This window comes from Schistocerca cancellata, chromosome 7 (genome assembly GCF_023864275.1).
Source record: "Schistocerca cancellata isolate TAMUIC-IGC-003103 chromosome 7, iqSchCanc2.1, whole genome shotgun sequence".
Classification (NCBI taxonomy): domain Eukaryota; kingdom Metazoa; phylum Arthropoda; class Insecta; order Orthoptera; family Acrididae; genus Schistocerca; species Schistocerca cancellata.
The window spans coordinates 500,475,366-500,501,803 of NC_064632.1; the positions used below are offsets into that span (position 1 = coordinate 500,475,366).

Here is a 26,438-nt window from a genome sequence, read left to right on the forward strand (position 1 = left end):
TTTTGGACAACGGCATTTTACCACGGAGGCACTCGAATGTTTTGCAAACTTAGCCATAGTCTATGATGATGCCCATTTGTACGTCAAAAATAGCTTCGTTTCCGAATTATGACAATGTTCGCACTGTTTTCCGGGAACTCCCCCCCCCCCCCCCCCACCTCCGCCCACCCTTCTCAACCCCCGACATCTTTTATACATCCTCGACTACTAGTGCTGCCGTCTGTGATTGGTTATCGAATGTTGACGATGAACATAGTTGTGGTCATCAAGTCAATGCGATTGGATCGTGTAGTTTCACATCAACCCGAAACGGTGTCGCTTGTATATGAGTAATTTTTGTAATTACCAAGAATGATTGCCTATCGTAGTCGCGGGGTCCTAAATCGATCATGCGACTCTGGTGGCGGGCATTGTATGTTTACGGTGGTCACTACAGCAATTTGAAAAGAAGAGCATTACAAAAATACTTCTAATTACAAAGGAGACGACTTACCTTACTCGTCAACGATGTTGTCGTCATGTGAAGGTCCATGTGATGTTACGTGATGTTACGTGAACAATTCCCTTTTTGCCATAGCCTGGGTAAACTGCCAATATCACGCAAGAACATGGGTAGATGCACTGAAGTGACCTTATCTCTGGACAATACTCTGACAACGAAACATTTCCGAGACTCTTGTTCTATTCCACCGAATACCCAAATATGATTGATTTCACTCTTTGAAGGTCGTCCTCTAAGGTTCGTCCTTCTTTGAGAGTCGTCCACTTCAGCAACTGTACTCGGTCCACCAATCGGTACACAATGCTGTTGCTTGCAAGGTGTAGTCTCGAATCCAGCAAGATAGAAGAATTACGCTCGTCTGGATAGATAATTTGGAAGAGTCGAACCATGTATTCTTCCTGATACTCGATCGTTTTCCGCACTGTCCGCAATGAAACTGTACCGGTATTTCAGCATCGAAACTCTTCTTACGAAGTTTTACACACGTCGCACCACCACAGTCTACACAGCCCCTTCTTTCCTCATCCGGTAGTACTCGATATTTGCGACAAAAAATCAAACAATTTTCTACGCTGGATAAGCATGGAATCAGATTTTTTCATGTGAGAGAATCCGCCGAAGAAACGTCAGGAACACGAGACAACCCACTCACTATCGACATAAATCGTCTGCGTTTCCCTACCAACTCACAAATAATTCGCGGAGGTATGTAATTTAGAGCAACTCAGGGAACGACGGAAAACAGTTAAGGATGACGATCACAAATAATTGATCATAACGCCCGCCACCAGAGTCGCATGATCGATTTAGAATCGCACGTTCGATATGTATCTTTTGGACCCCGCGACTTCGATAGGCAATCTTTCTTGGAAATTACCGTAATTTTAATTTGTGAAGCTGTTATCTGACGCGGTAATATCACACGAAGCATCTGGAGCATATGTGGAGAAGGTAAAGATGACATGATAGCTCGCGGTGGCATCTAAAAACAATAGCTTTGTCAGAGAGTTTCCAAGGAAATGCCTCGCAATATTGTTGCGCAGTTCTAAATCCTAGTAGCTTTATTCGATCGCCTCGGACAGCTTTGTGAAAGAGCTGACCCCATGACTGGGCAACAAATGAGGGCCAACCACGGCCCGCAGGGATGTCCACCATGAGAAATGCTGGTGTTCGCGGCAGCGACCGCGTGTGTAGCGCTCGGGACGGCCGGGTTCTGGTAAGTCACACGCGCACAGCGAGTATTTTATAGCCGTCGAAGTCTGCACGACTCTCGGTGTGGTGAGCGTGTTCAGTTCGCAAAAGCATACAGACAAAAGCATACAGACAGCATACAGACAGCTCATGCTGATATTGCCCACTTGCTGTCTTCCTCTTCTTCTTCTTCTGCAGTTCATGTATTATGCCTTCGCCTGTTACGGCGCCCATCTGTCCATGGGCCTTCTCGGACTTCTTCGGTCTACTGGAATCTTAAGTTATTACTCTGTAAGTCATATGGTCGTTATTAACTAAGCCGCTATGTTCTCTCCGACTTCTGTCATTGTCTTCAGTATCGTTTCTTATGTTAAATACGTTTAATTTCTTCCTAATATTGCTGTTTCTTTAATGCGTCCACTCTGAACAGCCTTTCGTAGCTCTAAGAAAATTTCGTTGCAGCTGACTGGATCTTACTCTCTTGTCGTTTCTAAATGACTCACGACACATTTCTGTAGACTAGTGTGGGAACGGACCATCCTCACACGGCATATAAAAATGCAGCCTGCGTGCGTTTCCGCTCGCAAAACTCGAAAGGTAGTCGGTCGATTGACTTGAAATTTAGACACAATGTTGCATGTGGAAACGCACCTGTTTTTGTATGTCTATTTTTAAAATATTTATAATGTATAAATAAATATGTCATATGCAAAGGGGAAAACTTGTTACCAAAACTCTCGAAACGTTCTTGACAGCTTTACTTATAATTTTACGTGACATCAGACAGTAGCTTATATGTATTTTCTAAAATATAGTATCTAAATATGTATCTAATATATGAAAGGAGAAAATTGTTATCAAATATCTCAAAACGTACTTGACCGATTTACTTCAAAGTTTTCAAAGTTTTACTCGTTGCTCTAATAAACGTTTGGACGTGTGTGTGTATAAGTGAAAAGTTGTTATATATAATTGTGTGTGTGTGTGTGTGTGTGTGTGTGTGTGTGTGTGTGTAAAGTTGTTAACAAAAGTCCTGATAAGTTCGTGACTGATTTACTTCCAATTTTAAAAGATCCTCTGTTAAATATTCAGACGGACATAGACTTTGAATTTTTTAAAAGAACTGTTTACTGGTTTTCGGTTAAAACCTATTGCAACAAAGAAAATACTCTGCTGTAGCCGGCCGTTGTGGCCGAGCGGTTTTAGGCGCTTCAGTCTGAAACCGCAAGACCGCTACGGTCGCATGTTCGAATCCTGCCTCGGGCATGGATATGTGTGATGTCCTTAGGTTAGTTAGGTTTAAGTAGTTCTAAGTTCTAGGGACTCACGACCTCAGATGTTAAGTCCCATAGTGCTCAGAGCCATTTGAACTCTGCTGTAAAAATGTACGATTTAGTTTCCTTTGTCGCAGCCAGTTTCAACTGCGATAGTGGGGCATATGAACTATTAGGCAATCTGTTTCTCCCACATACGTTTATTGCATTTCATTATACATATTTTGTGAAAAATAAATTGCACACACAACACAGTGCTGTTTTCCTTTCTTCCTCGCAGACGGATTGACAGGGAATGGGAAAGTTGTATTTCTGTCTTATCGCCTTATGACTAGAATGCTACTACAGAATCTGAATTTTCGATAACTACAAACAAGGGGGGAGGGGGTTGGAAATGCACAGAGGCGTGGGTGCAGGCGGTGATGGACAGAGTGAGGGGGAAGGAGGAAGAGATGGACAAAGATAGGGAGAGGACGACATAGAGAGGACAGGGGAGAGAAGGAGATGAGGACGTACATCCAGTTTCCATACATGTTCGAAACTTGTACTTTTTCTTTTCTTTCTTTTCCATTTAAGCACAGTGAGCCACAGCAACACGTGGTTGGATACAGCTCGTTACTTTATAAAACTTCTTACGTGTCAGATTTTTGTGTCCTACGTTTATAAAGCCACTGTTTATTGTTTCACAAATGTTTCCAAATTTTGGCACTTCCTCCATTATACTCTTATGTGATATCACATCCAAGATAATTAGTATTGCTTACTGTGTTCTATTGCTGTGTTATTGACCACTATTTCTGTTCTTGTTTCGCCGGCCATGGTGGTCATGCGTTTCTAGGCGCTGCAGTACGGAACCGCGGGACTACTTCGGTCGCAGGTTCGAATCCTGCCTCGGGCATGGATGTGTGTGATGTCCTTAGGTTAGTTAGGTTTAAGTAGTTCTAAGTTCTAGGGGACTGATGACCTAAGATGTTAAGTTCCATAGTGCTCAGAACCATTTTTTTGTTCTTGTTTCATTTGCTTATTTATTTTGTTGTGGATGCAGTCATATTGTTGTCATGGGCTACTTTGCCTTTTTGTAGGTCAGTACCGCTTCAGAGTTTTCGCTGTCCTTTTATACTATTTGCAGATATTTTATTTTCAGGTGGCTCTGGAAACATCGTCAAGACAGCGGCAGGTGAGAACTTACGTTTTCCGCAGAACAACTTCATTCTGTATTTCTGCTGCAGTTTCTCAGGTTGTACCTCCCAATGTTATTCTGTATTGCTCCTACCACTACTACCAAACTTTTTGTATCAGTTAAGGTTCCACGTAATGCACTCCTGGAATGAGAACAAGTTTTACGTCAACAAACGTACAACTGTGTGCGTGTATATCTCATTTTCATGTAATTATGCCTTCCTTTATTGTAATAGTACTCTAGTTTTTCACATCCGAACAATTTTCTTTATTTAATTTTTTTTCAAGGTACAACCACTATTCCTGTTAGAAGTATGGTGTGATGTAGCTGTTGGGCGTACAATAGAAGCTTATCCACGAAATGAAATTTAAAGTGATATTCAGTGGGAGAAGAAAGTAGCCAATAATATTTTAGTCTCTGGGACTCGAAGTAGTTGGTGGTGTCGTATCAGATCTTAAAATTCAAAACGTGTAAATGTGCTACGTCTGATATCATGTCACAGGTCTGAGACAGTACCGACGTGAGTACCTAATGTTTACATTATGTACCGGACACATTGAAAACGTTGATAATTCATCACTGGATACGAGAACTGACAAAGAAGGACGCAAATGGTACACATACGCTGACTGGGCGAAACGTTTGTTCAGAGTGACAGAGAAACATTTCATTTTATTTATTTAATCTTCTTTTCGTTCTTCACTTCAAGGAGTAGGCTTACATCCTGTTTCCTCATCACAAAAGACGCTTTTTCCTTGGTCTTTCGGGCGCTGATGACCGCGCAGTTGCGCGCCCCACAATCCAAACATCATCATCATCATCATAATCATCATGATCATCATGCTTGGTCTTCAGTATCTCTCTTTCCTTTACGTCTGTAGTCTATTACATGTCCGACTACTCTACCTGCCCCATTCCATTTTGTTGCTTCACATTCCATTGTTTCACTCACACAAAATAAATTTCTTTCTTTCCTCATTTCTTAATTCTTTATTTGACCTCCCAAGTACATCATTTGATAAAAGTTTTGAAGACATTATCAGCGATCTTATATTAGTATGATAACTAAAAAAAAGTATTGATTGCAAATTTCTCTTAATCGGAGTGACTGGTTTCAGTCCTTAAGGATCATCTTCAGACTCTGAAATAACACACGTACAGATAGAGGGATCCTTACAGTAACGCGTATATACTGAAGTAAGATTACAAACTACATATACCCAGAACGGCAGGTGGACTTCAATAGAGCAGGCTGCACCGATCCATGACGCTGAACTGCCTGCTAAATGGATAGCCAGGGAGTGGTCTTAAATAGCACTAGCCCCACTCACCGTCCTGTGTATGACATCAGTGTTAACCAAGAAGAAGTACAGTGTGTACTATTAGTATACAATGTACTACAATAGTGTAAATTACTAAGATTTGAAGAAGAGTTATAGGTAAAATACACCGTAAAATTCCTATGAAATAGCTGTTCGTCGAAAAATATAAACTGCAATAAATAGTTAGCTTAAAATAAAGTAGTCTAGGCTGCCCTCTGTTATCCGTTCCGTAACATACGTGTTGCTGGCAGGGGTATATGGAATAGCTGTCAAAGGTTGCTATAGCGATAGAGTGAAGCTACTATTACAGAGCCGGCCGCTGTGGCCGAGCGGTTCTAGGCGCTTCAGTCTGGAACCATGCGACCGCTACGGTCTCGGGTTCGAATCCGGCCTCGGGCATGGATGTGTGTGATGTCCTTAGCTTAGTTAGGTTTACATAGTTCTAAGTTCTAGGGGACTGACGACCTCAGATGTTAGGTCCCATAGTGCTCACAGCCTTTTTTTTTTTTTTTTTTTTTTACTATCAAAGATAATCTATATGGACGTTGTGGGTTGCCGTAGAAACGGCGTCCAATATCGATACGACATTCTGAAAAGCTGCCACAGAGTGCTGTAACGACAGCAAATGACTCTGAGCACTATAGGACTTAACGTCTGAGGTCATCAGGCTCCTAGAAATTAGAAGTACTTAAACCTAACTAACCTAAGGACATCACACACATCCATGCCGGAGGCAGGATTCGAACCTGCGACCGCAGCAGTCACGCGGTTCCGGACTGAAGCGCCTAGAACCGCTCGGCCAACGCGGCCGGCTAACGACAGCAAAGACAATCTATGTGAACGTTCAGGGTTGCCGTAAGGTCGGCGTCCTCTATCGATGTGACACATCAAAATAAATAGAAAATATAGTAGTAAATACAACAGTCGTTAGAGATTATTCATAGTAAAATGAATGGCAGAATAGCGAAACATGGGGCGTTAGTTAACAAGCAGTCTTGCCTGTTATGTAGGAAGGAAACAGACAAAGGGCAGTATAAGGTTTCTCATATACAGTGTTCCATTACATCTCGTGTTGGACACGAAATGGTTATAAATTCATATAATAGATAATATTGTGCAAAATGATGTAGAAATAACCCATGCAACATTAAAGTAGAATTTTGTCTATGTGTCTTTCTTGGTTTTATTTGCTAATTTTCTATATATGGCGTTTCTACGGTATGATTTTAGAGCCCATATTTACTAGAATTATTTGTTTCAAATGTTCGTAAAGTGGGTGAGAGTCTGTACCATTGTCGTACTCTTCTGGTAATTGATCATATTATTACTAAAGTTTAGTCATTTAAATACAAACTTGTTACCACTTGCATTAAATGTTTAGTATAACGTCATATTGCCATTATGTTTCACAGCGTATACCTATTCACTTTATCCAAAGCTTTTTCATAGTCTAAAAGTGCAATATGAATACCCAAATTATGTTATTGTCTCCTTCCATTTATCTGTCAAACAGTTTAATATTTTCACTGCACATCATCGTTTTCTGAAACCATTTTGTTCCTTCAGTTAGAGGGCGACAGCGTTTCTATTCATTCTGTTATCAATCATTCGAGCGTATAATTTATAGCCAGCGTTCAACAGACTTATTTTTCTGTAATTTCCACAAGCACTTGAAGTTACTTTTCTAAAGAGTGATGTTATTTCCGGTGCCCTTCAGGAGTTGGTTATCATCTTCCATTTACAACATTCATTTCCTAAATGCAACAGTATCAGATGTAATGTTGTTATGAGTAATGTTGTTGCATTAATTTGTTCTGAAAGCGGTGCTGATATTCAAGACCATAGAAGTGGGTTAAAAGCTGTGAGCTATCTGAGGAAGTTAACCTTGCATTAATGCGCAACTGTTTCAACAGGTATCCAGTCTAGCTTACCAAATTCCCAACCAGACTAACATTAATTATAATCTTTTAGTACTCATCTTACAATAACCGGTGATATATATAAAGACAGTTTAAATAAAAAGAAATAAATCAGTTTATATTTGGACATTTATTTTAAATTTGATCATTGTTCCGCTAAAATTTCAGCATATCAAACTTGATTCATAACTAAACTGGTGCCTTATTTAGGAATGTGAAAATGTGAGTTTGTAATCTTACGGAACACATCAAATAGGAAGCCAAGATTGGGAGACTACATACAACACTGCATTCATAAAATAACACACGAAGAACGTTGAAACATATCCAAGAGGAAATTAACCACAACCAACCAATTCAATTTTCACCCAAAGAAGTTACGTTCGTAGCGCAATCCTGTCCGTCATGAAATTACCACACACTGGTATACTAAATTCATACTAACTCTCTGTGAAATCTTCCCGAAAAGAATAGCTGAGGGCTACTTTGACTTTTACACCACATGCTTCACGTGGTCAGCTTGGTTTACACAAAGAGTGTAACTCCACAATAATTTTGATAATTAAAATAAATTACATCGAAACGCAATTTACAAAAGAAAAACCTCGAACTAGTTACTATCACCTTACTTTTAACCTGAAGGGTCAAACAATTGTATAATTTACGTCAGCATTCTGTGAGGATGCCACTGACGAGAATTTCACTCAGTTTTCTTTTGCTAGTTACAGGAGGTGGCCAGTCCCCTGACCAAACACGCTGAACTACCACGCCGGCTGAGAATACCTTTACACAACTTCGAAGTTTCCAATTTTCTTGTTTACAACAAAGCCCTCTCACGGATTTGCAACTTGCTGATTTCGTGTGCAACAAAACTATGTTCAAATGTGTGTGAGTTCTTAAGGGACCAAACTGTTGAGGTCATCGGTCCCTAGATTTAGACACTACTTAAATTAACCTATGCTAAGAACAACACACACACATCCATGCCCGAGGGAGGACTCGAACCTCCGGCGGGAGGGGCCGTGCAGTCATACGAAACTATGACCCGATTTTAATTACATTTCCTCTCATTGTATCGTCTCGCGTTTTTGAAAAGCCTAGTATATAACACTGTTTGATGTTCTTTAATCCATTTTCCAAATCTACTGTCATGGCTTACAATCCTTAAATTCTATAATTTGTAATCCTTAAATAATATATCACAGAGGCAGTTAGTTGTGTTAAGTACATCTTGTTTATTTAGACGCACCTGATGAAAGAAACTGTTCCCTCAGTCCACATCTCCTATGTTCTTACGTCTACCTCTCACTTGGTCTCTCGATTCATTGTGGCATCGGACAATGCTTCTCATGACACTCATACACTAGCGAGCCAGAGCGCGCAGAGTTCGACGAATCACGGAAGCAGTGGCACACGTTGGCAGACTAATATCTGCGGCACTCTTCGTCCCGCCCTGACCGCTGTTAAATTTGGGGACCTGTGATCAACACGGCTAATTCGAGAGCTTATTAGGAGTCAACGTAAGCCGCGAGTGAATACTGTCCATTAGCAGTCAGTAAATCTTCGTCTAGGGTGTTGCAGTCGCTCAGTCACCAAGCGGCTTGGATTTGGCTTGGACGAATCTCTGGAGCACGTTACTTGCCATCATGTGCAGTGCCAAGAGTGAAGTAAGCGGTGGAATTACAATATACGGGTGTTTTTCGTGCTTAGTATGTGGTCAGTATATTATGCTTAAAAAACCGCTAAATATGGCAGGACATGAATACATTTTACAACATTCTAGACTGCTCACAGTAGAGAAACAGTTTTAAATGACAACGACATAAATGTGGTACGTCTTGTAAGGTTTCGTGCAATCTCCGCTTGTTCAGTAAAATTTCAGGCCGAAGTTTTTAATGTGTCATCTGGTGATAGGCTCATCCGCATTTTTTTGTAAATGATCAGCCAGTCACATTTCCCTGTGAGATTTGCTCTTGTAGAAATTTGGGCATTTGTGGTAAGTTGCTATGGCACCAAACTGCTGAGGTCATCGGTCCCTAGGCTTACACACTACTCAACCTCACTTAAACTAACTTACGCTAAGGAGAACAGACACACCCATACTCGAGGTAGGACTCGAATCTCTGACCAGGGGGCGGGGGGGAGGGGGGGGGAGCCGCCCGAACTGTGGCTTTACGCCCCAGACCGTGTGGCTACCCCACGCAGCCATTTGCTCTTGTCTTACTTGTGTTTTAATAGACAGATTTATAGCTTCTGACCATTGTAAACTTTAGCTTGCATGATGTGAGCAAGTGTGATTGTGCGAGTGATCATGAGTGAGACTGGGAGACACTGAGTGCGATTTTATCTTAAAGTTTGGAAGGGAGGAGACGAGGTACTGGCAGAAGTGAAGCTGTGAGGACGGGGCGTGAGTCGTACTTGAGTAGCTCAGTTGGTAGAGCACTTGCCCGCGAAAGGCAAAGATCCCGAGTTTTAACCTGCCAGGAAATTTCATATCAGCGCACGTTCCTCTGCAGAGTGAAAGTCTCATTCTGATTTTATCTTAGTTTTGTCTTTATTTCTTTTATCGCGTTTTCTACGTTTTCATCACTTCAGTTTCTACTTATTGTCGTATGGGTCCTGATAACCTCGTCGTCCAGCACCGCTGACACACACACACACACACACACACACACACACACACACACACACACACACATAGAATGTTGGTGGGTCACATGACCTCCTGATACTAAATCCACACCATCTTCAGCGCTCAAAAGGACCAATGTTTTCATTTAAGGGGTTGAGCAGTATTTTGTCTGGCAAGTTTATCGGTAACATTAATCTCACCCTAACAGTTCTAGTTCCTGCAGAAATACTAACAATAAGCAAGGCGTTACTACACTGCAGAGACGGTGCAGAGGACGCAGTTGCGGCCAATGGGGCGCTTGCTCAGGAGGCGTATGTTGACGGCGCCCCAGTGGAAATGCAGCAGGCCGCCGCCGGCGACAACCAGCCGTTCGACGCTCTGCGCGGCTATGAACACCGGGGCATCATGGGAGCTCTGGGGGACGTACCCCGGTATTTCTACGTCTAACACCGGACAACTCGCAGCTCCGATGCCAGTTTCGTTTAAACGATATTCTTCATAAAGAAGTAACTACTGTAACTGCCAAATCAAGGAATAATAATTGTTCATTCGTCCAAAAGTGTTTACATCAATATTACTAAATGCTAAAATCGTGCACGGTGCACGATTGCAGATACGGGTTGCCTGTTTAACAACTTCCAGGGGCAATATAAAGTTTTTTGGTATTGCAGGGGGACGGCGTAGGTTAGCTTCAATCAGAAAGATTCTCAACAACCAGTAATAAAATGTTATTTATTAAATATGAAGAAATACTCAACTTAAATAGTGCTTCTTCTTGTGAAATGTCAAGCACAATTAAACGTTTGAAATTATTACAAGTTCTCTGAAATATTAAAGTCCCGTCACTGTGCCTCTTGCGTTGAGCCTACGTAGAGTCCAGAGCTGGCCTACGATGCCTACGGAGCCTGAGTCTCGGAGACGACGAACGAACACTGCAGCTCGTGGACTCGGCGGTAACTGGAGACTGTGCACGACTCGGCGTAGTGAAGAGAACTGTCCGCCGTAGCCCAGTGCTCCGGCATTTAACGAAGCATCGACCAATCGCTATCCACACACCATGATGACCCGCCCCTCTGCATCTACATCTACATGGAGACTCTGCAAGTCACATTTAAGTGCCTGGCAGAGGGTTCATCGAACCACCTTAACAATTATCTATTATTTCAATCTCGTATAGCACGCTGAAAGAATGAACACCAGCTACTTCCCGTACGATTTATGATTTCCCTTATTTTACCTTCGTGATCGTTCCTCCCTATGTAGATCGGTGTCAACAAAATATTTTTGCATTCGGAGGAGAAAGTTGGTAATTGGAATTTCGTGAGAAGATTCCGTTGCAACGAAAAACGCCGTTCTTTTAATGACCTCCAACCCAAACCCTGTATCATTTCTGTGACACTCTCTCCCATATTTCGCGACAATACAAAACGCGCTGCCCTTCTTTGAATTTTTTCGATGTACTCCGACAATCTTATCTGGTAAGAATCCCAAACCGCGCAGCAGTATTCTAAAAGAGGACGGACAAGCGTAGTGTAAGCAGTCTCCTTAGTAGGTCTGTTACATTTTCTAAGTGTCCCGCCAATGAAACGCCTTCCCCATAACATTTTCTGTGTGTTCCTTCCAATTTAAGTTGTTCGTTATTGTAATACCTAGGTATTTAGCTGAATTAACGGCTTTTAGATTAGACTGACTTATCGTGTAACCGAAGTTTAACGAGTTCCTTTTAGCACTCATGTGGATGACCCCACAATTTTCGTTATTTAGGGTCAACTGCCACTTTTCGTACCATCCAGATATCTTTTCTAAACCGTTTTGAAGTTTGTTTTAGTCTTCTGATGACTTTATTAGTCGATAAACGACAGCGTCATCTGCAAACAACGGAAGACAGCTGCTCAGATTGTCTCTAAAATAGTTTATATAGATAAGGAACAGCAAAGGGCCTATAACACTACCTTGGGGAATGCCAGAAATCACTTCTGTTTTACTCGACGACTTTCCATTAATCACTCTCTGACAGGAAATCACAAATCCAGTCACATAACTGAGACGATATTCCATAAGCACGCAATTTCACTACAAGCCGCTTGTGTGGTACAGTGTGGTGGCAGCTGCGGCCCCTGACGGAGCTCTGTAAGTTTCGTACTGTCAATGCATAGAGCAGCGTGCTACGTGTGATTCGAGCGCAGTTTGTCGGTTGTGGTGCGATACTCTCTGGAGTCCTGAGTACCGTCACCGCAATTTTGGTTTTCAGTATTTCACGTACGTATTGGTCACATTTAAAAAATTAAAATGCTATTATAATATGCTCACTAACACAAATAATTGACTTTAGTGGTTCAACGCAATAAGTCAAGCATTAAAGCTAGAAGCTTTGCAATTATGTCTTCACACAGCAGAACTCACTGCGCGTGAAATACCCAGACTACATTCATTCAGTATACAAGAATGAGAGCTCCCAAAGGTTCCAAAAAATATCAAACATAATACCAAACCATTTCTAGTCTTGTTGTCGTTGGAACTCCGCCCAAAATACTGAAACGAAGAAGGTTCATTGCTTACTACGTTATCGCTGGCCATGCAGCAAAACTGGGAACAAGCGTACCATATGGAACTTTAGCTAAGAGTCCTGTTGTTTCAGCTATACTCCAAGTTCTCCAGGCCAAAATGTTAGCATCTGGAAATGCTTCAAGGCCACCATAATCACAATGATTGCCCCACACTACAGCAACTGTAAGCCATGTACTACCTCCAAACAGAGCTTTTACATCACACGTGAAGTTCAGGCGCAGCCCTCGAAACACATTTGGACCTCCAATTAATTGGAGTATAGCTGAGACAAAAGGACTCTTAGCTTAAGTTCCATATGGTACGCTTGTTCCCAGTATGCCATTTGTATTGAGTACGAGAAGGAAGAAGAAATTAAATGCTGATGAGTATCTGTTTATATGGGCTAAAGTTGGCAATGGAAATTGTAAAATAATGGCGTTTTAATTAACTGCATATTCACTGTCAACTTTATTCCCAACACATTTTGCAGACAGCACCCACATATACGAGGGCTATTCGGAAAGTAAGGTCCGATCGATCGCGAAATGGAAACTACTATGAAAATTAAAAATATTTTATTTGCAACAGTTAGCTACATTTTCCATCTACTTTCTTTAATAGTCGCCGCTCCGACTTAGACATTTGTCGTTGCGCTGAAACAATTTTCCAATTCCCTCGTCATACAAGCCAGCAGCCTGCGTTTTCTACCACTTCTCTATGCTGGTTCACAGCTCGTTTCCTGTGCCAAAATGTTGCTTTAATAGCCAGCTATTCATGTGAGCAGTAATGAAGCTCGGGAGGAGCAAATTAGGGGCTGTGTTGTGGATAATCAAATACTTCTCATCGAAAACGCTACCGGAGCATCTTCATTGCCCTGGAGAATGCGCCCGAGAATTGTCACGAAAAAGGAAACACATGACAGTTATGTTGTGTGGGCTGCATAACATCAGGCGAAATCTCTCACCAGGCTCTCATACTTCGCTGGAGACACTATTGTCCTAGGCATAATTACGTGATCACTGAGCACTCAGAACTGAAACGAGCGACTTGACGCGATCGACGGGTATACAAGAGGCACTGCCCAACATTTCTGCGCAAAGCTTCCTCGGATTTTAACTGTGGCTTCCATTTCGCGTCCTGTCGGACGTTACTTTCCGAACAGCCTTGGTACCTTTGAATGTACCTGCAAAAGTACACCATTGTACGTGACAGTTCAAAAGAAATGACGTTCTAAACATTGAGATTCGCGTAAAAATAGCCTATCATAAAACAGAGCTCAAATGTTCCGTTGTTTAGAGAAAAAGAGGTGGGGCTGCTGGTTGTTTTAAAGGGGATTTATTTGTTAAACGAGAGAGGCAGGGGAATGAAGTGTGCTTGCAGTCGAAGCCAGTCTGCTGTGCTTTGCATAGCAAAAACCAGTTTATGTATTATGATATGATACGGTATTGCAGCCCTGTGTTACTAAAAAGAACGATCCATTGTTTCTTTGGACATGTATGCATGTCCGAAGGGACATTGATAGTTCTTTTTAACAACAGGCACTGCAGTATCGTATTTATCCACCGACACCGGGCAGCGACTTACAATCGAAATGTCCTGCCTTGAACGGGAAGTACATTGTACGAGTACACGTAGTGACGTATGAACGACGACTTATGGATGTTTTGACCTGGCCATGTGTTGTGCACGGATAACAAAATCGGATAAAGCCTCCGCTCGCATAAAGCGGGAAATACGCTTTCGTGTCCCTGTGCGGCACAAATTTTCTGTGTCGTCATTCCCTTATACATCTGTAGGTTGTCCCTACTCGCAGTTGCGAATACATTTCACACGAATTGGGTATTTCTCGTTTCTTTCTGGTTGATGCTGAACAGAAGGTAGAACATTCAATATTCGCAGTTTAGCTACACTATGTGAATGAGTCATTCTACAGTCGTCTAAGTATTATTGTCTTCTTCTAAGTTTGTACACTCTTACAGTCACTACCACTACAAACATTCACCATGCAATTGAAAAACAAACACAGCCACTTGATGAACTAAGAATAGGATTTTAGACTTAACTATCAATAACATTACAGTGTCACCACTATTCGTCCATGTGTAGTGGAACGTTCCTGATCTTCCACTCTATGGTGTCGCATCTTCTACGGGGATCCATGTGCTCGTATCTGCTTTTGCATCACATACAATTTCACATACACTTTGTGTGGGATGTAAGTGCAACAGAAAAAGGAGCCTGTGTCCACTGGAAGACATTGCCCCAGGTCACCAAAAACTCTTAAAAACGATACATCTGTGCCTCATTAATTGAGATAAGACAACCTGATGTTGGAGTTTTATCCCACCAAAACGCGAGGAGGAAATAAAAATTAAAGGTAGCTGGTCGCAGAAATATGAAGTTCATTCGATATTCATGACACTCACGGCAAAGTATAACCTAAAATGTTCGCATTTAAATGATTAACCTTGACTTACTAACGTACCAGCTGGCTTCTCGGTTCACCCATGTAAGTTGAACTGGGTAAAGTGCTTTAGAGTCTCTTTGCTTGGGTGCCACTTGTTAGATGAACTGGTGTGCAGGTGAGGGCATTGACGTTAAACTAGGTCAGCCTGATAGAAGAAATACCATATTTCGTGTTGTTGTTGAGTTTAAACAGCTATTATGAAAGTAACAAACTCAGACAGTAAATTCACCTATACGCTGTTGTATATTGCATTATTATAATTGGGCTGAATCCAATGTTATATTGATTGCCGGGGGAATGAAAGCAACAAAAGATGATATGTGACATAAATGTTAGGTATTAACGTAGAAGTTGTTACAAAAATGGTAGCAGTCCGCAGTCACAGCTGTGATTCCTACCACATGCAGTGTAAATCAGCGCACGTCAGTTGAGCTCAGGTTTGGCCCAGAATTCCAGTCGTAAGCCATATAGATTGGGGATTAGCTGACCACGGCACAACTGGCGCATTTTTTCCTCCGTCACAGCACGTTACAAATGGCACATGCCACTGAGCTTAGCGACATTTTCATCTCTGTCACAAATTCTCTCTTCTACAGATACATACACCCCATCAGCACACATCACGTTCATATACACGCTGTAACGGGCATACGTGCAGATATTTTATACGTGGTACCTTAATATGAAGACGCAGCAGTGTGTTCGTTGTTCTTTCTCTGCGTCGGAACAGCCTTCCTACAAACATGTCACAAACTTTACGAGCTGATGTTTTCCGCGTGGTCGTAACTGGGCTACTAAACAGGCTGTATATGTCAGTAGAGACTAACTGTTATGAGTCCACGTATTCGGTAAAACAAGCATTAATGGCTTGCTCTTTCAGCACATACTTGGAGGTACTAACCAAGACAAGAAGATACGACTTGCAATAGCTATAATTATTAGCCTGTAAAAGACGTAAACACTGATGTAATATTGTTCAGTATACCGTCTTTTGTCACCAACGGAAACATCCGCACTTAGACCTGCTCTTCTGTTTGGGTCTATATGACCTGAAATGGTTATAAATTTCGTTTCTTTTATTTAAATATCAAAATAACCTTATGAAATTTGGTGACTTCGTCTGAAAATGCAATTGGAACCACCAACACAACAAAGCCACCTACGTGCATCGATCATCAGGAGTACTCCGAGAGTTACCAGGTATGCAAGCAGGAGAATAAGTGATGTATAAAGTTCATTTAAAGTCTCATTTTCTACAGCACTTCTGAATAAAATACAGGGATGTCGAACACTGAGGGGTAACGAGTTCACGGTAAACAATGTACAAACGTTGATGATTCTCTTTTTCACGCATACTTAGACTCCTATTCCTTGCGGATGTATATCGCTCACATGGGGAACATACAAAAACTTTGTGGGATAAGGATAATGGCGTGGCGGAACCCGTTTATAGTATTTCCTGACTTTAATTACTTATAAGTGATATTTCAGGTAGATAAAAAAATATAAAACCAGTTATCTATTGTCAGCGTAACAATTCGTTTGATCTCAAAAATGATTATCTCGGCTAATATTTGTCATTCTGCTAAAGAAGTCTCCGCTTGACGTTGTGTAGAAATGTCTGTAAAGCCGTGAGAGTGGCACTAAATTTCATATCATTTATCAGATTTTACACAACTGTTACTTAAGATGGAAGCAATTTTCTCTAGCAAAGGGAACATTTAGTCACAAAATACTACTCGCGCGCAACACTGACGTATGTCTCATATTAAAATATTTCATGTAAATCACCCGAAATAATTAGGCTTCATACATCAGCAAATAAGAAATTGATATTACGTAACGTGCTGTGAGCACTCTATTTAAGGATTCAATCTGAGTTGAATTCTGTCTTTTAAAGTACACTACTGGCCATTAAATTTGCTACACCAAGAAGAAATGCAGATGATAAACGGGTATTCATTTGACAAATATTTAATACTAGAACTGATATCTGATTACATTTTCACGCAATTTGGGTGCATAGATCCTGAGAAATCATTACCCAAAACAACCACCTCTGGCCGTAATAACGGCCTTGATATGCCTGGGCATTGAGTCAAACAGAGCTTGGATGGCGTGTACTGGTACAACTGCCCATGGAACTTCAATACGATACCACAGTTCATCAAGAGTAGTGACTGGCGTATTGTGACGAGCCAGTTGCTCGGCCACCATTCACCAGACGTTTTCAATTGGTGAGAGATCTGGAGAATGTGCTGAACAGGGCAGCAGTCGAACATTTTATGTATCCAGAAAGGCCCGTACAGGACTTGCAACATGCGGTCGTGCATTATCCTGCTGAAATGTAAGGTTTCGCAGGGATCGAATGAAGGGTGGAGCCACGGGTCGTAACACATCTGAAATGTAACGTCCACTGTTCAAAGTGCCGTCAATGCGAACAAGAGGTGACAGAGACGAGTAACCAATGGCACCCCGTACCATCAAGCCGGGTGGTACTCCAGTATGGTGATGACGAATACACTCTTCCAATGTGCGTTCGAGCGATGTCGCGAAACACGGATGCGACGATCAAGATGCTGTAAACAGAACCTGGATTCATCCGAAAAATGACGTCTTGCCATTCGTGCACCCAGGTTCGTCGTTGAGTACACCATCGCAGGCGCTCCTGGATGTGATGCAGCGTCAATGGTAACCGCAGCCATGGTCTCCGAGTTGATAGTCCATGCTGCTGCAAACGTCGTCGAACTGTTCGTGCAGATGGTTGTTGTCTTGCTAACGTCACCATCTGTTGACTCAGGGATCGAGACGTGGGTGCATGATCCGTTACAGCCATGCGGATAAGATGCCTGTCATCTCGATTGCTAGTGATACTAGGCCGTTGGGATCCAGCACGGCGTTCCGTATTACCCTCCTGAACCCACCGATTCCATATTCTGCTAACAGTCATTGGAGCTCGACCAACGCGAGCAGCAATGTCGCGATACGATAAACCGCAATCGCGATAGGGTACAATCCGACCTTTATCAAAGTCGGAATCGTGATGGTACGCATTTCTCCTCCTTACACGAGGCATCACAACAACCTTTCACCAGGCAACGCCCGTCAACTGCTGTTTGTGTATGAGAAATCGGTTGAAAACTTTCCTCATGTCAGCACGTTGTAGGTGCCGCCACCGGCACCAACCTTGTGTGAATGCTCTGAAAAGCTAATCATTTGCATATCACAGCATCTTCTTCCTATCGGTCAAATTTCGCGTCTGTAGGACGTCATCTTCGTGGTGTAGAAATTTTAATGGTTTTAATGGCCAGTAGTGTAGATTCGGGACCACCGGTGCACATTTACTTCCATTCATTTATATCTAAGAACATTTATAGTTGTTAAAATTCTCGATTCAAAACTGTTGCGGAGATATTTTTGCTAAGATGTCGGCAGACAGACGATAGTCAATTTGTCTATCGTTATTCTCGATTTATTTTATATCGAGTTAATATAGTTAGATAAGTCTCTTGTTCTCTATTCTTTAGCATTTAAAATCATTTTCAATGATAAATACCGTCATATTTTTTATACCAGCTACTAGTAAACTGCGCTATAAGTTACTAGCGCTAATGGCTGCGCTCCTAATGGCGGAGCTGAAAATTGACACTTAAAAACATTAATTAGATCGGATTACAATTGAAATAAATACAAATCCTCGTCTAGACATCAGCGACTTTATTTTTCAAATAATAATTAACAATATATAACTACAGGTTTTCTCTTTACAGACCTCACACGTCTCACGTCCGAACAGTTTATCGGTTAGCACAGGAAAACAACTGAACCACAATTATCACAGATAACAAAAAAGATTATAATTGTCGTTGTCTACGAATGTAGTTCTCTGATAATAGTTTTAATTCACACAGAAATTAAATTATTACATAAATAATGAAATAATTATCGTAGTTTTTACACGATGTAGTCTTTTTATACGTAGTATCTTTAATATTTGTTTAAGTTTGCACACTTAGTTCATCTTAACATCTCGTGGCTAGAACATAGTGCCATGGATATTACGCTGGGCCGAACATATGTCGAGCAACCATGTGGGTAGAAACATTCTGTAAAATTTAATGCGTCTTGCGATTTGATAAGAAATCCACAAGAAAGGAAAGAGGACGTACTGATAAACTCTCCTTGGGTAAAGTGGTTAGAAGTCATTCCTAAATTGTATAATCGAGTGGAAAATGTGAGCATCAACGAGCAGCTGGTAGCATTTAGAGGCCGCTGATCATTCAAGCAGTACATCCCAAGCAAACCGGCAAAATATGGGAGCAAGATAAATACGCTGTGTGACAGCAAATCTTCATATGAACAGAAAACGCAAATATAAACGGCAAAGAAGAGGGGAACGGCACCACAAAAAATCAGGGAATGAGAGTAGTTGATGCTTTCACCTTTGATTTTGGAGGTCAGAATGTAACTTGTGACAATTTTTTTACGTCATACAATTTGGGACAGGTGCTCCTGAAAATGAAACTGACAGTGTTAGGAACCATACGTAAAAATAAGCCGGAGCTTCCACATAATATGACTAACAAGGAGGTTCATAGCTCTTCATTTTACTTCACAAATGACACTACGGTAGGCAATTATATTCGTAAGAGAAATAAGAATGTTGTACTAATGAGCACTCTCTCCACCATGGAGGGGGAGTGAGAGATAGGCCTGATAAGAAGCCAAAAATGATTTTAGATTATAGTTCAACCAAAGGGGCTGTAGACACATTCGATACACTCGATCAGCTAACAGGTACATAAACATGCAAATGAAAAACCAATAAACGGCCCATGAGAGTTTTCTACAATATTCTTGATATTGCATATAATGCATATATCTTGCGGACTTAAATGGACCGGAACTAGATCGTAAGAAAATTGACTAGAAAGAGAATATTTTTGGAGTAACTTGGAAAGCCACTGGCTGAAGAGCACATTGCATCATGGAAGCATTTTCCAGGAACAGAAGGTTCCTCGAGAATTGTCAGGAGCATCCAAGTCCCTGAAGGAGTGGCAGGTGTGGCTAAATCAGTAACAACAAGAATCTCTACTAAACGTGCACGCTGTATGTTCTGTCCTTAAAGCAATAAACATGTTGAATGGAAAGTGTAATAAACATACATGCAGAACACAGATCATGTACTTGTGCCGAAACTGCAATGATTAAGAAGGAAAGAAAGTGATATGAGCAGACGGACCGATGGTTGTCTCATTTATTGTACTATCTATCATTACTTGAAAGTAATATAGCACAGTTTCCGTGATGATTCTGGCAATGTGTGATTTACGAGAACGACAATGTAAGGTGAAATTTTGCGTTAATTTGAGAAACACCTTTACAGAAACATATGGATATTAAATATATTTGGCAGGTGATGCACTAGGTCGAAAACAGTGCTGATGTCTTCTCCGATTTAAAAGTGGCTATCAGTTAAAAGCGGTAATCATTCGATGCTCTGAAGATGACACTTGACAAGGAAAAATTTGTGCAGTGACAGTGTAGCTGCGCATGTCAAATCTTGCCTAAAGGGTACAGTATCAATTACAATTACTATACAAACGATCCTTGCGCTAGAAAATTCGCAAGAACAGACCGTAGTTGCGACAACTCACTAAGATAACACGCTTACATAATCATCTGTGTCAACCCCCGTATTTTGTGTCAGACATAGATGACTGTCGACCACACCTACCCCATCATTCCATAAGGCTTTACCCTGTTTCCAGTATTAAGGCTAGTGCAGAAAAGACGCCATTACGACACTATTGACTGTATCAAGCAATATTCATTAAAAGTTGAAATAGAGATTACATTTTCAGAACTAAATGGTGAAATGAAAACACCGCTGGAACAGGTGTGCGTGTACAAAGGGGTGGAATGTTAGGGACAGGGAGAATAAACATCTCCCAGACTAATAGAGACAATCTCGGCGTTAACCTTTCTTCCACGAATACTCGTCCAGTCAGGTTTGGAAAACAGCTCCCGTGAAACCTCCGAAGAAAGAGAGAGTTACCGCCAGAAGCGATGTTGCTTCCTTGCCTGTCTTTAAATAGTAAAATGTCACCAGTAGGAATATTCTGTGACTTATCCAAAGTATTTTATTGTCTGAAACATGACATTATGTTAGAGAAATTACAATTGTATGGTGTAAATGGAACAACATATGAGTGGTTTAAGTCATATCTACAGAAAAGGAAGCTTCAAGTGATTCAAAGGAGTTTGCCACTTCATCTAACTGGGGTGAAATTCCATTAGGTGTCCCACAAGGTTCGATCATGGGTCCCCTCCTTTTCTTGATGTATGTGAATGACCTCCCTTTTTATGTGAAACAAGATGCTGAACTGACGCTGTTTGCTGATGATACAAGCGTAATTATTAATCCAGTAAAAGAAAGTCCGATAGAAAATGATACAAATAAGGTCTTTGGAAAAGTTATTAATTGATTTTCAGCGAATGGGCTTGCACTGAACTTTGAAAAAACACAGTACACCCAATTTTCTGCTGCAAAAAGTATAATTCCTTCAATAAACATAACACACCAGAAGAATTCAGTAGCCAGGGTAGAGAGCATACTAAGTTTTTGGGTGTACATATAGATGAGAATCTTAATTGGAAAATTCATATTTTGGATCTCCTAAAGCCAATAGGTTCAGAAACTTTTGCAATCAGAATAAATGCCAATTTTGAGGATGTAGAAAATAGTAAGCTAACATACTTTGCATACTTCCACTCTCTGATGTCATACGGAATAATATTCTGGCGCAGCTCAACACTTAGGTAAAAGGTATTCAGTGCTCAAAAGAAAGTAGAATATGGTGTGGGGTTCATAGTCGCACATCTTTTAGGCTGTTGTTGTTGTTGTTGTTGTTGTTGTGGTCTTCAGTCCTGAGACTGATGCAGCTTTCCATGCTACTCTAATCTGTGCAAGCCTCTTCATCTCCCAGTACATACTGCAGCCTACATCATTCTGAATCTGCTTAGTGTATTCATCTATTAGTCTACCTATACGATTTTTACCCTCTACGCCTACCTTCAGTACGAAATTTGTGATCCCTTGATGCCTCAGAACATGTCCTACCAACCGATCCCCTCTGCTAGTCAAGTTGTGCTACAAACTCCTCTTCTCCCCAATTCGATTCAATACCTCCTCAGTAGTTATAAGATCTACCCATCTAATCTTCAGCATTCCTCTGTAGCACCACATTTCGAAAGCTTATATTCTCTTCTTGTCTAAACTATTTATCGTCCACGTTTCGCTTCCATACATGGCTACACTCCATACAAATACTTTCAGAAACGACTTCCCGACACTTAAATCAATACTCGATGTTAACAAATTTCTCTTCTTTAGAATCGCTTTTCTTGCCATTGCCAGCCTACATTTTATATCCTCTCTACTTCGACATCATCAGTTATTTTGCTCCCCAAATAGCAAAACTCCTTTACTACTTTAAGTGTCTCATTTCCTAATCTAATACCCTCAGCATCACCCGACTTAATTCGACTGCATTCCATTATCCTCGGTTTGCTTTTGTTGATGTTCATCTTATACCCTCCTTTCAAGACACTGTCCATTCCGGCCGTCCTTTGCTGTCTCTGACAGAATTATAATGTCATCGGCGAACCTAAAAGTTTTTATTTCTTCTCCATGGATTTTAATGCCTAGTCTGAACTTTTCCTTTAGTTCCTTTACTGCGTTCTCAATATATAGATTGAATAGCATCGGGGAGAGGCTACAACCCTATCTCACTCCATCCCCAACCACTGCTTCCCTTTCATGTCCCTCGACTCTTATAACTGCCAATTGGTTTCTGTACAAATTGTAAATAGCTTTTATCTCCCTGTATTTAACCCCCGCCACCTTCAGAATTTGAAAGAGAGTATTCCAGTCAACATTGTCAAAAGCTTTCTCTAAGTCTAAAATGCTAGAAACGTAGGTTTGCCTTTCCTTAATCTTTCTTCTAAGATAAGTCGTAGGGTCAGTATTGCCTCACGTGTTCCAACATTTCTGCGGAATCCAAACTGATCTTCCCCGAGGTCAGCTTCTACCAGTTTTTCCATTCGTCTGTAAAGAATTCTAGTTAGTATTTTGCAGCTGTGACTTATTAAACTGATAGATCGGTAATTTTCATATCTGCTTTCTTTGGGATTGGAATTATTATATTCTTCTTGAAGTCTGAGGGAATTTCGCCTGTCTCATACATCTTGCTCACCAGATGGTAGAGTTTTGTCAGGACTGACTCTCCCAAGGCCGTCAGTAATTCTGATGGAATGTTGTCTATTCCCAGGGACTTGTTTCGACTCAGGTCTTTCAGTGCTCTGTCAAACTCTTCACGCAGTATCATATCTCCCATGTCATCTTCATCAACATCCTCTTCCATTTCCATTATATTGTCCTCAAGTACATCGCCCTTGTATGGACCCTGTATATACTCCTTCCACCTTTCTGCTTTCCCCTCTTTGCTTAGAACTGGGTTTCCATCTGAGCTCTTGATATTCATGCAAGTGGTTCTCTTTTCTCAAAGGTCTCTCTAATTTTCCTGTAGGCAGTATCTATCTTACCCCTCGTGAGATAAGACTTTACCTCCTTACATTTGTCCTCTAGCCATCCCTGCTTAGCCATGTTGCACTTCCTCTCGATCTCATGTTTGAGACATTAGTATTCCTTTTTGCCTGCTTCATTTACTGTATTTTTGTATTTTCTCCTTTCATCAATTAAATTGAGTATCTCTTCTGTTACTCAAAGATTTCTACTAGCCCACGTCTTTTTACCTACTTGATCCTCTGCTGCCTTCACTACTTCATCCTCAGAGCTATCCATTCTTCTTCTACCGTATTTCTTTCCCCCATTCCTGTCAATCGTTCCCTAATGCTCTCCCTGAAACTCTGTACAACCTCTGGTTTAGTCAGTTTATCCAGGTCTCATCTCCTTAAATTCCCACCTTTTTGCAGTTCCTTCAGTTTTAATCTACAGCTCATAACCAATAGATTGTGATCAGAGTCCACATCTGCCCCTGGAAATGTCTTACAATTTAAAACCTGGTTACTAAATCTCTGTCTTACCATTATATAATCTATCTAAATGGTTCAAATGGCTCTGAGCACTATGGGACTCAACATCTTAGGTCATAAGTCCCCTAGAACTTAGAACTACTTAAACCTAACTAACCTAAGGACATCACACACACCCATGCCCGAGGCAGGATTCGAACCTGCGACCGTAGCAGTCCCGCGGTTCCGGACTGCAGCGCCAGAACCGCTAGACCACCGCGGCCGGCTATAATCCATCTGAAACCTTTTAGTATCTCCAGGGTTCTTCCAAGTATACAACCGTCTTTCATGATTCTTGAACCAAGTGTTAGCTATTATTGAGTTATGCTCTGTGCAAAATTCTACCAGGCGGCTTGCTCTTTCATTTCTTAGCCCTAATCCATATTGACCTATTACGTTTCCTTCTCTTCCTTTTCCTACTGTTGAATTCCAGTCACCCATGACTATTAAATTTTCGTCTCCCTTCACTACCTGAATAATTTCTTTTATCTCATCATACATTTCATCAATTTCTTCATCATCTGCAGAGCTAGTTGGCATATAAACCTGTACTACTGTAGTAGGGGTGGGTTTCGTGTCTTTCTTGGCCACAATGATGCGTTCACTATGATATTTGTAGTAGCTTACCCGCACTCCTATTTTTTTATTAATTATTAAACCTACCCCTGCATTACCCCTATTTCATTTTGTTTTATAACCCTGTATTCACCTGACCAAAAGTCTTGTTTCTCCTGCCACAGAACTTCACTAATTCCCACTATATCTAACTTTAACCTATCCATTTACCTTTTTAAATTTTCTAACCTACCTGCCCGATTAAGGGATCTGACATTCCACGCTCCGATCCCTAGAACGCCGGTTTTCTTTCTCCTGATAGGCATCTGTTCAAAAGGTTAGGAATTCTTACAACTGCTTCACGGTACATTTACTCAGTAATGAAATTTTTTCTCAACAACATGGACCAGTTTAAAATCAACAGTGACATTCATGATTACAACACCAGAAAAAAGAAAGGCCTATACTATCCTTTACTTAACCTATCTTTGGCACAGAAAGAGGTAAAATATGCTACTATAAAACTTTTTGATAAATTACCAAATGAAATAAAAAGTCTGTCAGACAGTAGTAATAGTTTCAAAAACAAATTGAAATGGAGATATAATATATGCATTTAGTGCCATTTAAGGGAATGGGATAGATAATAGAAATATTTAAGTATAACACTATAATGTAAACAAAAAAATACTTATTTCCTCTGCGCATTTCTTGTGCACGTGACACGTTCCACATCACAATCGTTCCCGTGCTATTGAGCAAAGGAACACGTAACTGACTAACTAACTAACTGTAGGAAGGTCACTGTGGCATGGGAGTGGCTTGTCAATCTGGTGGCTGGATACCTTAGTCAGGAAGAGCGCTGCCTGTAAAGACAGGGTTTCTTGATCGGGTCGCGGTCCATTGCACAGTTTTAATCTGCTAGAGAATTTCTGCAAGCTCGGTTGCACTTTATCTCAACCGTGTGTTTTCTTGAGATTTAACTTGCTACCAGTATAGTCGCATTATTTTTTTTTATGCGCTTCAAAGTTGGATAACTTACAAGCGAATGGCGCTTACTCGTCACCATCGCTATTGTCCAGATTTTTGTGATCTGCAGTGCTTGGCCATGTAAGAAAGCGACAGAAGTGGAAGCCCCATAAGGACAAGCGTTTTGAAGAAATAACATTTTTGATGCTGGCATGGTGACGTAGCTTCCAAACAATGCTTGGTGAAGCGGGAAGGTTTCAGAACAGAAATCCGACAGTCGTTGGTCAAATATTTAGGGGTAATTTATTTTTCTTACGTTACTGACACTGCAAATAAACCGAAGTAATTATCAGTATGTTGTATTGTAAGTAGGCTGTTTAGGTTTTTATGTTGGTAACGCCACGTGGCGCTCTATGAAAATCACTGGCTGTGCTGTGTGCAGTCTGTGGCTGGTTTGCATTGTTGGAATATTTGCTATTGTAGTGTTGGGCAGTTGGATGTGAACAGTGTGGTGTCACCGCCAGACACCACACTTGCTAGGTGGTAGCTTTAAATCGGCCGCGGTCCATTAGTACATGTCGGACCCGCGTGTCGCCACTGTCAGTAATTGCAGACCTAGCGCCACCACACGGCAGGTCTCGAGAGACGTACTAGCACTCGCCCCAGTTGTACGACGACTTTGCTAGCGACTACACTGACGAAGCCTTTCTCTCATTTGCCGAGAGATAGTTAGAATAGCCTTCAGCTAAGTCCATGGCTACGACCTAGCAAGGCGCCATTAGCC

General features: G+C 41.2%; 1 protein-coding gene across 1 annotated transcript in view; it reads left to right on the forward strand.

The window, feature by feature from the left end:
* The first annotated feature begins 10,356 nt into the window (after positions 1–10,356).
* Positions 10,357–26,438, forward strand: part of LOC126092854 (uncharacterized) — a 199,792-nt gene continuing 183,710 nt past the window's right edge. Inside the window, exon 1 of the mRNA XM_049908583.1 lies at positions 10,357–10,451. Coding sequence (XP_049764540.1) covers positions 10,357–10,451 — 95 coding nt within the window. The remainder of the gene's footprint in view (positions 10,452–26,438) is intronic.